This window comes from Leishmania panamensis, assembly GCF_000755165.1.
Source record: "Leishmania panamensis strain MHOM/PA/94/PSC-1 chromosome 16 sequence".
In the NCBI taxonomy this organism is placed as follows: domain Eukaryota; phylum Euglenozoa; class Kinetoplastea; order Trypanosomatida; family Trypanosomatidae; genus Leishmania; species Leishmania panamensis.
In genome coordinates, this window is record NC_025861.1 from 236,401 (window position 1) to 249,659 (window position 13,259).

Genomic DNA, 13,259 nt, shown 5'->3' on the forward strand with positions numbered 1-13,259 from the left:
TACGATTTCTTTGCTGCTGCTGTTGCTGCTGCACGGCGCCTGCTTAGTCTCGTACTGCTGCTCCGGTTGCTGTCTTGGGCACGTAAGTCCACCAACAACAGACGCAGTCACACACACACACACACACACACACACGCACTGAGTCGCTTCCCCATGACGCTTCCTGTCAGCACCAACTCCTTCAGCTGCTGTTGCGGTGTACCTCGGGACTCTACACACGCGGCAACGGGGCCTCGCACATCTCGCACATCACCATATCAGGAGCATTAAGGAAGGTGCACACACAGCATGTCACACCCTGCTCCTCCATGGGGCTTGCAACGCCGACGGTAGGCACCGCACCAGAGACACCGACGGCAGCCGCGCTGACAGCGTGGGATGCTGCGGGGATGGACCCGCCATGGCCTCCCTGGAGTCGCGTCTCACGGAAAGCCACCGTGTGCTCACGGACGGCCGACGCGGCAGATGCGCCACCGCGAGCGTCGGCTTGCAGCAGCTCCGGTGGAATTGCCTCCCACTCCTCGTCGATCGCCTCTGTCGTGGCGCACGTCTGCGCGATGATGTCGACAGACTGCACGGAGAGCGTCTCGCCGTCACGGATGCCTAGCTCCTGAAGCGTGGCGTCGTCGAGCTGCGCACTCCCCTCCGTGGTGTGCGGTGGCGGTGAGCGCCGCTTCAAGGGCTTGTTCTTTCCGCGCCCAATCTGCAGCACCTCGGCGGGAACAAGATATCCGTGCTTCTCGCGCAGGTGCGCACTGATGTAGACCCTGAGTTGCCCCAGCGTCGTGTAATAGTGGATCCCCGCAGGGATCACATCGGTTTTGGTCGCGACGATGCTGCTGACACCCTCCGCAGCCTTCACAGCGCTACCGCCGGTGTGCTGTACCGAGGCCGAGGTCAACACGCTCACCGCGTCGTAGTAATTCTTGCGGCTCTTCCTCACGTGTATGTTCAGCTGCAACGAGCCATTCACGAAGGACTCGCAGTGAACGTCAAAGTTGGCTAACATCGTCGCGCAGCACTGGGCACACGTAGGAGGCACCAGTTGGCGCACGCCGTTGTAAAAGCGCACCTGAATGACGGCGTCCGCGACGGGAACAGTCGGCCCGCGTGCCCTCGTCATCGGAACCGCCGCGGGCGGCGGCGTCGACGGAGACGCGACCTTGCAGTTCCCTGTCGAGGAGGCGGAGGGATCCCTTGGCTCCTTCGCAGCCTCAGAAGAGGCCACATCCGCCGTCGCCTCGACGTCCACGTCCGTCACCTCCGGGCGAGGCTCAGCACCGCCTAATGCCGCCTCGGCAGTGAATGCACCCGCGCTGCCGCCGGTCGACGTTGTCGAACGCTCCAGCATGCCCGGTTCGCCGTACTGCGTCAACAGCGCAACATACTCCTCCATCGGTAATATCACCATGGGCGGTAGCCAGCATTGACTGCGGTGCTCTGCTGCCGAGTGGCCCGTCGGCGGTGACGTCGCGGACGACGCACCGGCCCGCTCCACCTGCACACCGTTCCAGAGCAACTCGGCCCGCTTCGCCCGCGTCCCCTGCCAGAAGCAATCAGACGGGTTCAGCCACGACACCTCCAGCAGGCTCGCGCAGTGCTCACACTTGAGCTTTTCGAAGGAGATGCGCGGCAGCGCCAGCAAGGCCTCGCCATACGCGTCCCTGCCCTCTTTGTTAGTGCCGGACTGGCTGTCCTCGCTCTGCATCGCCGCGTACCAGCGCGCCACCCACCACGTCGGCACACAGCCATACGCAACGGTGCAGTCTGGCACCGCCTGCGCCATCAGCTTCTTCAGCGTCTCCTCAGCATGAGACAAGCGGCTCTCAAGCGACTGCGGATCTGGCGCGGCCGCTGCTGTAGTTGCCATTTCCGGTGGCGACACTGTCGTAGGAGTGGAAGGGGGGTTCGCTGCTTCTCCAGCGCCTCGGCCATCATCACGGCTGCGTCTGCAGCGCCGTATCGTCACGCGCGCGTTCCAGGCGGCGTCGCGTTGCTGCCTCTTCGCCAGCACCGTGCGCAGTCTCTGCACCTCGCTGGACTGGTGGGCCACTCGCTGCTGATGCGACTCGGACCACTTCTTCACGTACTCACGGTACTCGCGCTCGCCGTGGTGTTTGAAGAAAAGCCGATTCGGGTGCTGCGCAGCGAGTAGCTGCTCCTCGCTCTCCGCCCCGGTGGCGAGCAGCAGCTGCTCGACCCCGGCGGGAGAGGTCATTGCGCCAGCAAGCCACAGAGACGGGTAGCGCTTGCGCTCCTCCATCCTCCTCATGCGCTTCTCGTGGCGCGAGGTGAGATGCTGCACGCTCGACTGCATGCACTCGCGACACGTCGTGCTCGTTTCCGAGGCAGGGATGAGGGGAAGTAAGAAGTGTTCAATGTCGTCTTCGTTTACGCTCCAGTGCGGGCTCGACGTGCGCAGGGCGCCAGAGCGATGCGCCACCGTGAGCAACTCCACAAAGCGGTGCACCCAGTAGCGCCGCAAGGAGTTCGGGATGGCTACGACGTGTTGATCAGAGCGCACGGCACCGTGAGGGCAAAGCAACTGAACCGACAGGTCCCAGTCGCCGCGGCTGACGTTAAGGGGGGCCAGGCTAAACGGGCCGCCAGCGTTCGCAAGAGATGTAGAGACTGTCTCGGGCACCATAGAAGACGCTGAAGAAAAGGCGGAAGAGGCGGAGGCGGTCGCCGTTGCCGCCGGCAACGGCGGCGGTGCCACCCGTGCCTCGCGCATCACCAGCACACCCGTGTAGCCCTCGGACTGCCGCACGCGGCCCCAGCCAAGCTGGCTCGCGTAGAACGAAGCCCACACCTCGACGATGGTCTTGCTGACGAGCACACGCTGCTGTTGCTCATCGGCCTTCTCCTCTGCATCCTCAGGCTGCCGTGTGCTCTGCGTACCAGCAGTTAGTGCAGCGGCCTCGGGCCCGGTACTGCTGCTGACCTCGCCGTTTTTCCCGCCTGCCCCGTGGCTCTTCCACTGCTCCGACTCTTCCCAGGCGCAGGTAAGGCTGAGCTCCGCCTCCTCATCCTCCGCAGCGCGCGATGCGAGCGTCTGCACTCCAGCGGCCATGGCGGCGACACAAAGCGGGCACATGCTGGCGTCCGTGAAGGCGCAACTCGGCTGAGTGTCGCAGGCGGAGCCGCCGTTAGCCAGCGACTCGCGCAGACGAGCCGCCATCGACGCGCCCAGTGTGGAGGACGATGCAGAGCTGTCGTTGCTTGCCGCTACTGTCAAGGGTGAGCCGCAGACGCCGAGAAAATAGGTTAGCTTGGCATACGCAGATGCCGAGACAACCTTGTACGATGCCCACGGTAACACATAGCCGTGTGCACAGGTTACCGAGGACAACGCTTGCAGCAACGAGTACTGGCGCACCTGCTGATAAACCTCTTCAACAGTCTGCATGTGGCCGTGGCGGAGGAAGCCGACCGTGGCCGTCGCCACAGCCCTCTCCACTGCAACACTGGTGCCACTGACCGAGGCGCCCTCCTCGCACCCAACAGCAATCAGCTTCGCACCAACACCAGCAGCACTGCTCGCAAGCGCAGAGTTGGTATCATCGCCGGTAGAACCTGTGGCGGCGTCCGAGTCCTTCCGGTTGCGCTTCAGCTGCGACTCGGGACCGCTGCCGAGCGCCGCCGCGTCCACGTAGGCAGGCAAGAAGAAGCGGCCAAAGTGCTGCAGCCAAAGGGTGGGAAGCACGTAGAGGGACGGTGGTGCCGCTGCGGTTGACAGCCATGCCGGGGGGCTCGTGGTGCTCGTGGGGTTCACGAACACGGCCTTCGCAGCGGCGGCCCACAAGTCGAAGAGCGCCGCCACCTGCGCACGCTGCCCCGTCCAGTGGTGGCGCTTGGCGACGCACTCACCATTCACGCGATCAACGTACTGGCGCAAGTACACGGGGTACTCTGCCGGGATGGGGGCGACGCTGGTGGACGGAATGGCAGCGACAGGCTGCGGCTGCAGCGGCTTGCCCGGGCAGGGGGAGGCCGACACCGACGCAGAGCTTGGAGATGATGGAGTGGGGATGCGGTGATACACGAGCAGGTAAGCGTCTGGCGACGTGCCGCGCTGCCCTTGGTAGCGGTTCAGCCTCGAAACCTCTGCGTCGTTGAAGTTCAGCCACGAGCTGCTTCTACCACCGCTACTGCTGCCCGGTTCCGCCGAGGCGCTGGAGACCTTTCCGTGGTAGGTGTAGTGGCCAGATACAGCGGTGTCGCCAAGATGGTTCACGACACCGCGCAGCTCGTACATATGATGGCCCTCGCTCTGCTCTGGAGCCGCGCCGTCACCACCAGCGGCTGCAGATGTATTGCTCCACTTCTGCTCATGCCACTGTCGCATGTACGTCTCCATGTCGAGCTGAAGCGGAAAGGAGGCGGTGGTGGTCACTTTGTGTCGCTGCAGCGTGTGCGGGTCGAACTCAAAGCGGTTCCAGTGGATCACAAGCACATCAGGTAGGGTGCGCATGTACTGTAGAGAAGTCGCCACCGCCGTTTGGCCGCACTTCTCGCACACGAAGCCATCCACCGCCTCCGGCTTCGAGAACTCTGAGAGGGAGTCCTCTAGGGTAGAGCAAACAGGCAGCGAGAGATACAAGAACGGCTCGGCTCGCTTGGCGGACCGGCCGCACGCGCCACACTGCCGGTCGTAGAGAAGCGTTCCGGAGAAGGTGCTGGTGACGGCGGCCCTCACCATTGCACCACAATGGCACCGCAGCCAGTCCAGCAGCAGCGTGAAGAACTCCTGCGCATCCTGCTGCACCTTCACATCAAGGGAAAGGTACGTGGCGAATGATTTCGGGTCTGCGCCAACACCTTCGCGACTGAAGGCCATTAGTGCAAAGAGCTCCCTGAGCCCCGACTCGGCCAGCTGGCTAACACCAGTGCCACCCTGGGCATCTGTCACCGCTACGCAGTGACGATCGTGCCCTACGGCGTCATCAAGAATCGCTCGGCGCACCGGAGCAATGCTGAAGATGAGCTGCAGCACGGAGCTGAAGTAACATGTGTTCATCAAGTTGCGCACGCCACGCCACAAGCAAGGGAAGGTTGGGTCGCTCATCACAGTGCGCTCGGCTGCATCGTCAGCGGCCGTCGCGCTCTGTGAAGCCTCTGCTAAGTGTTCGCAAGTGCTCTTTGTGGCTCGTGCCGTGCCGTGCTCGCGCGCCGACGAGGCGGACGACGACGCGACGTCGCCACTTGCCGCAATTACACTGCTGCCCTTCACCGTAGGCAGTGGCACCACGTACGGGCCGTCTCCCATTATTGCTCTCAAGCAGTCCTCGCGCGTCGCTGCGTCGCTGCCGAGAAGCTGGAGCCCCACCATGCACTGCGGCGACGCAGTGCAGTTCAGCAGACGATCATTCTTGGCCGTGTGCTTCGTCATGCATGGCGTCTGCAGGCGGTACGCCTTGCGTAGCAGTGCAGGTGGCAGGGCAGCGCGCAGTGCCCGCATCTCCTCGGAGAGCGCGGTGCGTTCGTTGGGGTGTAGAGACGACTGATAAGACCCTTCTTCTCCCAACGAGTTGGCAGAGGCGGCACAGGTGCCTCTGCCCATGCTGTCCTCCGCGTCAACATTGATCACTGTACGACCATCCTCCACTGCTGCCCCGGCAACCGACTCCATGGAAATGGGGCTGCCGGCAGTAAAGGTTGACGGTGGCGCCAGCATCCCCAGCAGCTCTTGCCGAGGGGTGTAGTGAACACGAGCACATCCCTGTAGCACCTCCGACGCCCAGAGATCACTCGCACCAAGCTGGACAGCAGACGCCGTCTTCGCCATGCAAGCACTCATGAATGTGACTGTCCCTTTGGGGGTGATCACGAAGAGGAAGGGAAGTGGCAAAATGCAAAACACGCGAAGGCAACGGGGAAGTGGTGGTGGGGGGGGGGGGGGGGGCAGCGCGGCGAAGAGCGCCGGTGCAGCCACAGTAGCGGCAGTCGATCGAAACAACAAGAGGAGGAGGAGGGGGGAGGTCAAGCAGGCGCACGTGCAAGTGTGGAGGTATCGGAGAAAGGCAAAATGTGTGAGACAAGAGAGTAAAAGACACTCGCCGATCAAATTAGTGGACTTTGGTCTCAGGGGTGGGGTGGAGAGGGGAGGAAGAGGAGAGCCACGCCTGCCGCCACCATCGACGTCGACTCACGTCTCTCTGAGTTAGATAAAGTTGGGATTCAAATGAGCCAAAAGTGAGCGCGCGTGTGGGTCCGTCGATTAGAGAATTCAGAAGTAGGAATGCGTGAATTAAGCCACTCAAATGTATCTATCATACCCCTCCCCCTACCGTCTCCCCCTCCCCCCCACCACTGTCGATAGAATATAAAGGGGGTCGGATGTGGAGAGGTGTACGCGGCGATTGCGTCCCTCGTCTCTGTCGCCAAGAGAGAGGATGTATGGAGGGAGGAAGAAGGATGCGTATGGCTAGCCAACACAGCACACCGACTGCTACACACGACACCAAACAATAACGAGAACCAACCAACCAAGGTAGAAAGAGTTCCTCCCCCACCACCTCCTCCACTACTATTACTACGGTGTGTTCGTGTGTGGTGACCGTTGCCTTTCGTTCTCCCTCGCGCACGTGCGGAGGTGACCAGGCAGGCAGGCAGGGAAGGGGGGGGGGCAGAAGGGGAGGCGTTTTGGGAGAGGGATGGCGGCGGCGACTTTACCACCAACGTGGGCACGATAGAGGGAGAGACCGGGGAGGGGAACAGAGAAAGCAGAGCAGAGATGACGGTTGAGTCAAAGTCACCACGACATCAAGTGCACAAGTGACACGATGCGGAGAGGAGAGACCGAGAACACGGTGGAAGAAGGTCAGATGCAGAACTCTGCCTTAGCTGGAGACATGATTGAGCAAGCACGCGCCAACACTGCAGCTGAACACGCATGCACGTCCATGCAACGAGCTCACCTGCCGCCCCATCGCCCCCCCACCTTGCCCTCAACAGGTGTGGAAGGGTTCAGTGCTCGGCACTCTTTTCCTTCTGCCTAATAGCGCCGTGAGTTGAGTCTTATGTGCCTGTGATATGCGTATGTGCGAAGACAGCTTTACAACCCTTGCGAGACCGCGCCGCCGCTCTCTTTTCCATCGCCTACCACCTCCTCCCTGGAGGGGGGGAGGGGGAAGCTCAACCGTGTGTGTGTGTGTGAGTAGGCACGACCGCCGTCCAGTGCGCAACGGACTCGGACAGAAAGCGAGAGGGGGTGAAGGGGTGGGGGCCTTTTTTGAAGGAAAGCTGTGCTTTGATCCGCGCCTTGTAGCGAGTGGTGTTGCGGGCGCCCCTCCAGCGCTGAGCAGAGCAGAGCAGACCGAAGCCCTCACTCTTCCTAATTAACAAAACCCCCACACACCCACCTTGCCATGGCGCAAGAGAATCACCCGCGGCGAAGCCAAGACCCCTTCATGACAGTAGAGTGAGTAGTGGGTACTGGTCCGACACGGAGCAGCGCACGCGAGAGTTCACCCGTGCCTGATGCGACGGCGATGGCGACGCCTCCCCGGTTCGGGTTGCCTGGGATACATCGGTCACCTCTGGTCCAGCTTCTCCCGACTTGCTCTCGATATCGCCTCCAGGTGTCTCAGCAGTCGCTGACGGTGTTAGCGTGGTAGGCCTCTGCTTACTGTACTGAGCTGTGATATACCGTGCATGCCAGGCCTGCTCGACTGCCGACAGCTCCACCTCCACTGTGGGCCGCAGTACCACAACACGACAGTAGGGATACTGCCGCAGGAAAGGGTGGGCGGAGAGATGCCCGCTTCGCGAGGCTGGGCCACGGCGCACCCAGCCACGCAGCAGGCAGCGCTGAAACCGCCCCGAGACCTCTGGCATCCCTGCGGTGAGGTCACCCGACGTGCAAACATCGTCGCCACTGACCTCTGCCACGCGATGGTGCTCCGCCCCCGAAGAAGAAGCCGCACCGCCAACCCGGTGCTCAGCACCCTCAACAAACGTCCCTCCCCGCGCAGAAGAAGAGCGCAGTTGCCACGAGCCCGTCGCACGGTCCCGAGAAGCGGCGAGCGGGATCGGGGTGCCGACTGGAGCGTCCGCAGCGACTGCAACAACGGTCGTGCTTGTCACCCCCGTGGTCTGGCCACTCGTCGGCCCTGCAGAAGCCGCATTCTTCAAAGCGCCTTCAGTTGTTGAAGGTTGAGTTGGAGGCGATGATAGAGACTTGCTGGCCGTTGCTTCGGCCTCCTTCATCCGCATGAGGCCCTCCATCGCCTCCGGCGACGCCACGTTGCGAGAGGGCCGAAAGTAGAAATAGTTCGTCGCGTGATCAACTCGGTGCCGCGCACACGTATTTGTCGTCCGCTCCTGCCCCGCTGGCGACCCTGCTCGCACCCACATGTCCTCGAAGCCGGGGACGTGCTCGCGTGCGCCGGTGAAGAGGTTGCCGACCACCACGTCGGGCCGCACGTGGTGATACACCCAGTCAAGCGCCATGGCACGGTGTGGGTCCAGCTGACCTGGCGCCCGTCCGTGTCGCTTGGCGGCAGACAGAGACGATGGCTGCTGAGTTTGGAACGTAAAAGGGCTGCCCTCGGCGCTGACCGCAGCGCCAGCCAGCAGCCCCTCGGTTTTGGTGCCGAGACTCTTGCCGCGGTATGAGAGGTCGACGGTAGTGAGCACGCAGCGGTGACACGGTAAGTCAGTCCCGCTGCCGCCTGGTTCGTCACTGCCCTGCTTCGCTGCCGAGCTCGCTGCGGCGCCACTCTCCGATGAGGAGGTGTCCAAGGTGGGGACATCACTTGTCGAAGAACGCGGAGGCAGAGCGGCAGGGGTGCGGCTGCACAACTCCACCGTGAGGCCGGCACCCATGCCAGGAAGCAGCTGAGCAGCCCAAACAGAATCCTCCTTGATGAACAGCTGCACTTCACCGCAGCGACCGTTTCGAGCACGTCCGACAAGACGGTAACGGCACGAGAGTGACGGGGCAGTTGGGGCCGCCGGGGAGCTAGCCACAGGTGCAGGCGCGTCCATGCTCTGCGACGGCTGCTCATGGGAGCTTGTACTCCGTTGTGCTTCAGTGGTTGGAGGTGCGACTGGTGCAGCTGATGCTGATAAAGGCGGCAAAGCGCTACTTGGCTGTTGCCGTTGCAGCTTACGGGCTAGCTCAGCGCAGTAGATGTGAAAACGCCTTTCCGGTGCCGGAGCTAACGAAGTCGCTACAGTGCCCTCGTGGGGAGTCTTGATGAGCGCCTCCGCGAGCTCTGGGGTGGAGTCTTGGAGAGCAACGACATCCGGCGCAGTGGCTCGGATCGTCTCGCACACGAGTGGAATGCGCTCCATCATGGACAAGCGGCGCCGACAACGGTGATGAGTATGGCCTGAGCCGTCCACAGCCCAAGACAAGAGAGAAAGCGGCGGAGGAGACGCAACGCGGGGCGGTCGCAACGCGGACAGTGGCTGCGACGGCGACAACTTCGACGTGGACGCCGGCGTGCATGACGATGGCGATGGGGACAGCACAGCAGACAAGGCCTCTGTTGATACGTAGCGACACACAATCACCACCGTGCTAGTGCTACCGCACAGACACGCAGCACAGGTGCGCCTGAACGAAGTAACGAGGTCATGCGTCAAGCAAACCCCATGACTTCTCATGCGATGGGCCAGTTGAGCGCCATGAGGTCTCTGCCTGAGCATCGTAGGGCTGTTGCTCTATAGCAGGTATGCCTAAGTGCCCGTGGGTGTGTGGGGGGGGGGGGGGGGGGGGTGGCCGCAGCGACTGGGTCATCAGCCGATGCAAGAAGAAAGGGGGGTGGAGAGAGCGGGCGGAGATGTGGATGAGACGCCCTTTCACCACGAAGACACGCACACACACACGCACACACACACACACACACACACACACAGACGCGGACACGCACGAAGAGGAAGAAGGTGACGAACGAAGGCTGCAGAGTCGGTGGAGGTGCTGTTCGATAGAACAGAGAAGAAATAAAGGGAAGGATGAGGAGATGGAGAAAATGAGATTAGATGTAGTGAATGCCGTCCATCGTGGGCGCTTAGTGTGTGTAGCAGCGTCAACACAGGTGCCTACATCCACCGCGCCCTCCTTCTCCCACTCCTCAGGAGAGAGAAGAGAGAATAAGCAGCTCCCCTCTTACAGGAAGAGTAACCGCCCACGCATGCCGCGTTCCTCTCAGAAGAGACGCGCGCTCGTCTAGAGATGACATACACGAAAGGAGAGGGGACGGGCGAGGCAGACGAGGGACTTTCTTTGCTCTCTCCGCACATCCCTTCAGAAGACGATAATTCGCCAGTGCGTACGCAGGGCGCGTTGGGGTAGTCTTCGCAGGTGTTCTGCAGGACAGTACGCACACCGCACAATAGCGGCGAGATGCGCCTCGACGACACGGTCAAGGAGAGCTGAGATACGGGCACACGCACACACACACACACGCCACCTCTCAAACGGTAGGATGAGTCGTCCCTTGGGCTCTTGCGGTGCTGCGTTCCTGCTGCTGTCGCCGCCGCCTAAGGAGCTCCTCCTCCATTCGGCGGCGTGCACGGGTCGCGCAGACGGCCACGCGATCGGCAGTGAACCAGTTAGCCATACGGGTCGCATCTGCTGCTGCTGTCGAGGAGGACGCTGCACTCCGCTGCTGCTCGCTTGTGCAGCTCACCAACAGTTCTTCCAAAAAGAGCCCTGTGCCTTCCTCCTCGCCCCCAACGTGAAACATGTAGTGTGCGCCGTCGCTGAGGTAGCCCGACGGCGGCGGCTGTTGCTGCCGCTCCCCCTGGCCTCCAGTTTCGTCCGCCGAAGTCGACCCAGCAACAGCAGCTCGCTCGATGTTGGCCAGACGTGCTGCAGCGTCGTCTTGGGGAGAGAGGGAGATGAACTGCATAGGGGGAAAAGCTGTCAGAGGAGCATCGACCGATTCCGGCATATCACCGAAAGCAAGCGCTTGCGACAGCTTAAACAGAAGCTGATGCCGCTCGTGTTGTGCTAGCAGCCATCGCACACACGTCGCCTTGTCTACGCCGCGGCGATGTAGGCACACACTGTTTGGTTGACTCTTCAGCTCCAGCCCGGCAGCCTCGAGGCGTTGGCGGGCCCCCGCACCTGCCGCCGCGCACTGAGGGCAGCAGTGCCAGTCGCGAGAGGTTGCAGGGGAGCTATTGAACGGTGAAGAACCCGTCGCTGGAAAGACGTGGTTAGAAAAACGCATGGGAATGCCCATCACAATCACCTGCGCCACAGCGGCGTCGTCAGCCACTGTGCCGTCTGCTCGTGGCACAGACTGCACGTCCACAAGAGCGTCGCCGGTCTCCCGGAGAAAGAAGCCGTGCTTGGCGAGAGCAGCGGAACTGAGCACTTTCGACGCTGCAAAGCAGACATGAGGCGTACCTGTGTGAGCGCCGGATGCGCCATCACCTCCACGGCGAGTAGTCACGTGCGCCTCGGCCAAGAGTTGGTGCAGGAGGTCCGCAAAGACACTGTGATATTTGGTGCTCAGGCAGGCAGCGAAGAAGTCCTTCGCACGCGCCGCATCGTGGCCGCAGACGTACGAGGAGTGCTCGAAGAAGCGGACGAGAGCTTGGCGGCCTTCGTCCATGGCGAGCATGCACGTTGCAGCGTCTATCGTCGCTATCCTACTGGCGGCGCCGCTCGACGTGGCCTGCGAATCTGCTGTACCCGGCGTGACGCCTTGCTCGCGGTACTCTGTCCACTCCTCCAGCGCCACCCCCGATGGTGGTACCTCTGCCACAGCTACGGCAGTCTCGCCTTTCTGCAGTCTCTCGTCCTCATCAAAGCGTGAGGGGTGGGGTGCCGAGGGCACGCGCCAGTGGGGGTGCAATCGGTCCATGTCAGACCACACAGCCTCCCATGGACGGCTGCGAAAGAGCGCCGCCCCAGTGAAGCCGCATAGGTACAGAGTCCCTGGCGCATCCAAAGAGCCTATGGGCGGAGAGGGGCCAGAAGGAGCGTCATTACCACCAGCCGCAGCTGCACCGGCAGCAGTGGCTGCAGCCCTCAACCGAAACAGCGCTGGCGCTAGATCGGGGTACAGCTGCGACCACATGCGCTTGCCAGCCGTGGACACGACGCAGAGAGTGCCACCAAGCTCGAGGAAGAGTCGAAGCCACGGCAAGCAGCTCTTGTAGTGAGCGCCACAACCCAGTCCAGTCTGCATGCAGTGCGACAGGGTCAGGTACTTGCCATGTGCTCGAGTCGGAGTGGGGGTGAGGGTGCCGTCCATGTCGGCCACGATCCAGTGTCCACGAAACATGCTCGGCCTCTTGACGGCGATGGTGGAAGAGTGGGGAGCTGCTAATGCCGCTTCTCTCTCTCTTGTGTGTGTGGCGGTAGTGGGGGGAGGGGAGGGGAGAGAGGGAGGGGGCACGGGAGACGAGTAGCGGAAAGAAAGGGTAGAAAAAGAGGGCACACGACACCCATTAGCGGCAGAAGTAGTGCCGAGTGGCGCCAGCAGTGAGCACCTCGACGTGCTGCTTGCGCGTCGCTGCACCACCGCGGCCCACAAGAGATAAAGAGAGGGGGAAAGAGGGGGGAGAACTGAGGGGGGGCATACGCGCCCAGCCAAAGGCATCTCCTTGATGGGCGTCCTCGGTGTCTCTGGACGCGGGCACAGCCTCTGCCTGGTGCACTCGGGGCCCTGGCCCTGGCCCTCCAACACAGCCCATCGTCTCTCTTACGGTTAGGTCCCTCCCTCCCCCCTTGGCGCGACGGCACGGATGGCATCTGCGGGCCGGCCAATTGACCGAGTACGCACGAAGAAGGGGAGAGAAAGAGGAAAGAGGGGTGAAGGATGAGTACGTCAGAATAGGTTGGCGTGCGTGTGTATAGGTGAAAGAAGGAGAATTCACTACCCCATCCACACACGCGCTACCGTCAGCACAGAGACAAGAGGAGACGCCACGCAAAATGTAATAGGGAACGGTCTGGGGGTGGGAAGGGTGAAGGAGATGACGCGCGCGTGGGGGTGTGTGTGCAGTGAGGGGCGTGGATATGCCTCATTTTCTGCGCATCGATCGACACCCGCATACACGCACACGTGACTGTGCTGTGTACGGCGCCTCCATGGCCTGCATGCCCTCTCTCCCCCCCCTCCCACAGTAGTACGCAATACTTCCACACACCCCAGGCGCTCGTGGGGAGCACCAGAAGCAAGAGAAAATCAAAGAGAAAAAAGGGGTAAAGAATGTCTTGGCTGAGCAAGCGAAACACGAGACGCCAAGGGGCAGCACACACATGCACATAGATACCGTCAGGGCGAGAGGGG

General features: G+C 62.1%; 3 protein-coding genes across 3 annotated transcripts; all 3 read right to left on the reverse strand.

Moving 5' to 3' along the window:
• Positions 1-211: 211 nt before the first annotated feature.
• LPMP_160700 (ubiquitin hydrolase, putative) lies at positions 212-5,461 on the reverse strand (the record flags this gene model as incomplete). Its single annotated transcript, XM_010699295.1, has 1 exon — positions 212-5,461. One exon carries the CDS (start codon positions 5,459-5,461, stop codon positions 212-214), a length of 5,250 nt encoding a protein of 1,749 aa, XP_010697597.1.
• Positions 5,462-7,410: 1,949 nt separating this feature from the next.
• LPMP_160710 (hypothetical protein) lies at positions 7,411-9,657 on the reverse strand (the record flags this gene model as incomplete). Its single annotated transcript, XM_010699296.1, has 1 exon — positions 7,411-9,657. The coding sequence occupies one exon, from the start codon at positions 9,655-9,657 to the stop codon at positions 7,411-7,413; it is 2,247 nt and encodes a 748-aa protein (XP_010697598.1).
• A 767-nt stretch (positions 9,658-10,424) lies between these two features.
• LPMP_160720 (hypothetical protein) lies at positions 10,425-12,248 on the reverse strand (the record flags this gene model as incomplete). Its single annotated transcript, XM_010699297.1, has 1 exon — positions 10,425-12,248. One exon carries the CDS (start codon positions 12,246-12,248, stop codon positions 10,425-10,427), a length of 1,824 nt encoding a protein of 607 aa, XP_010697599.1.
• Between the last annotated feature and the right edge of the window lie 1,011 nt (positions 12,249-13,259).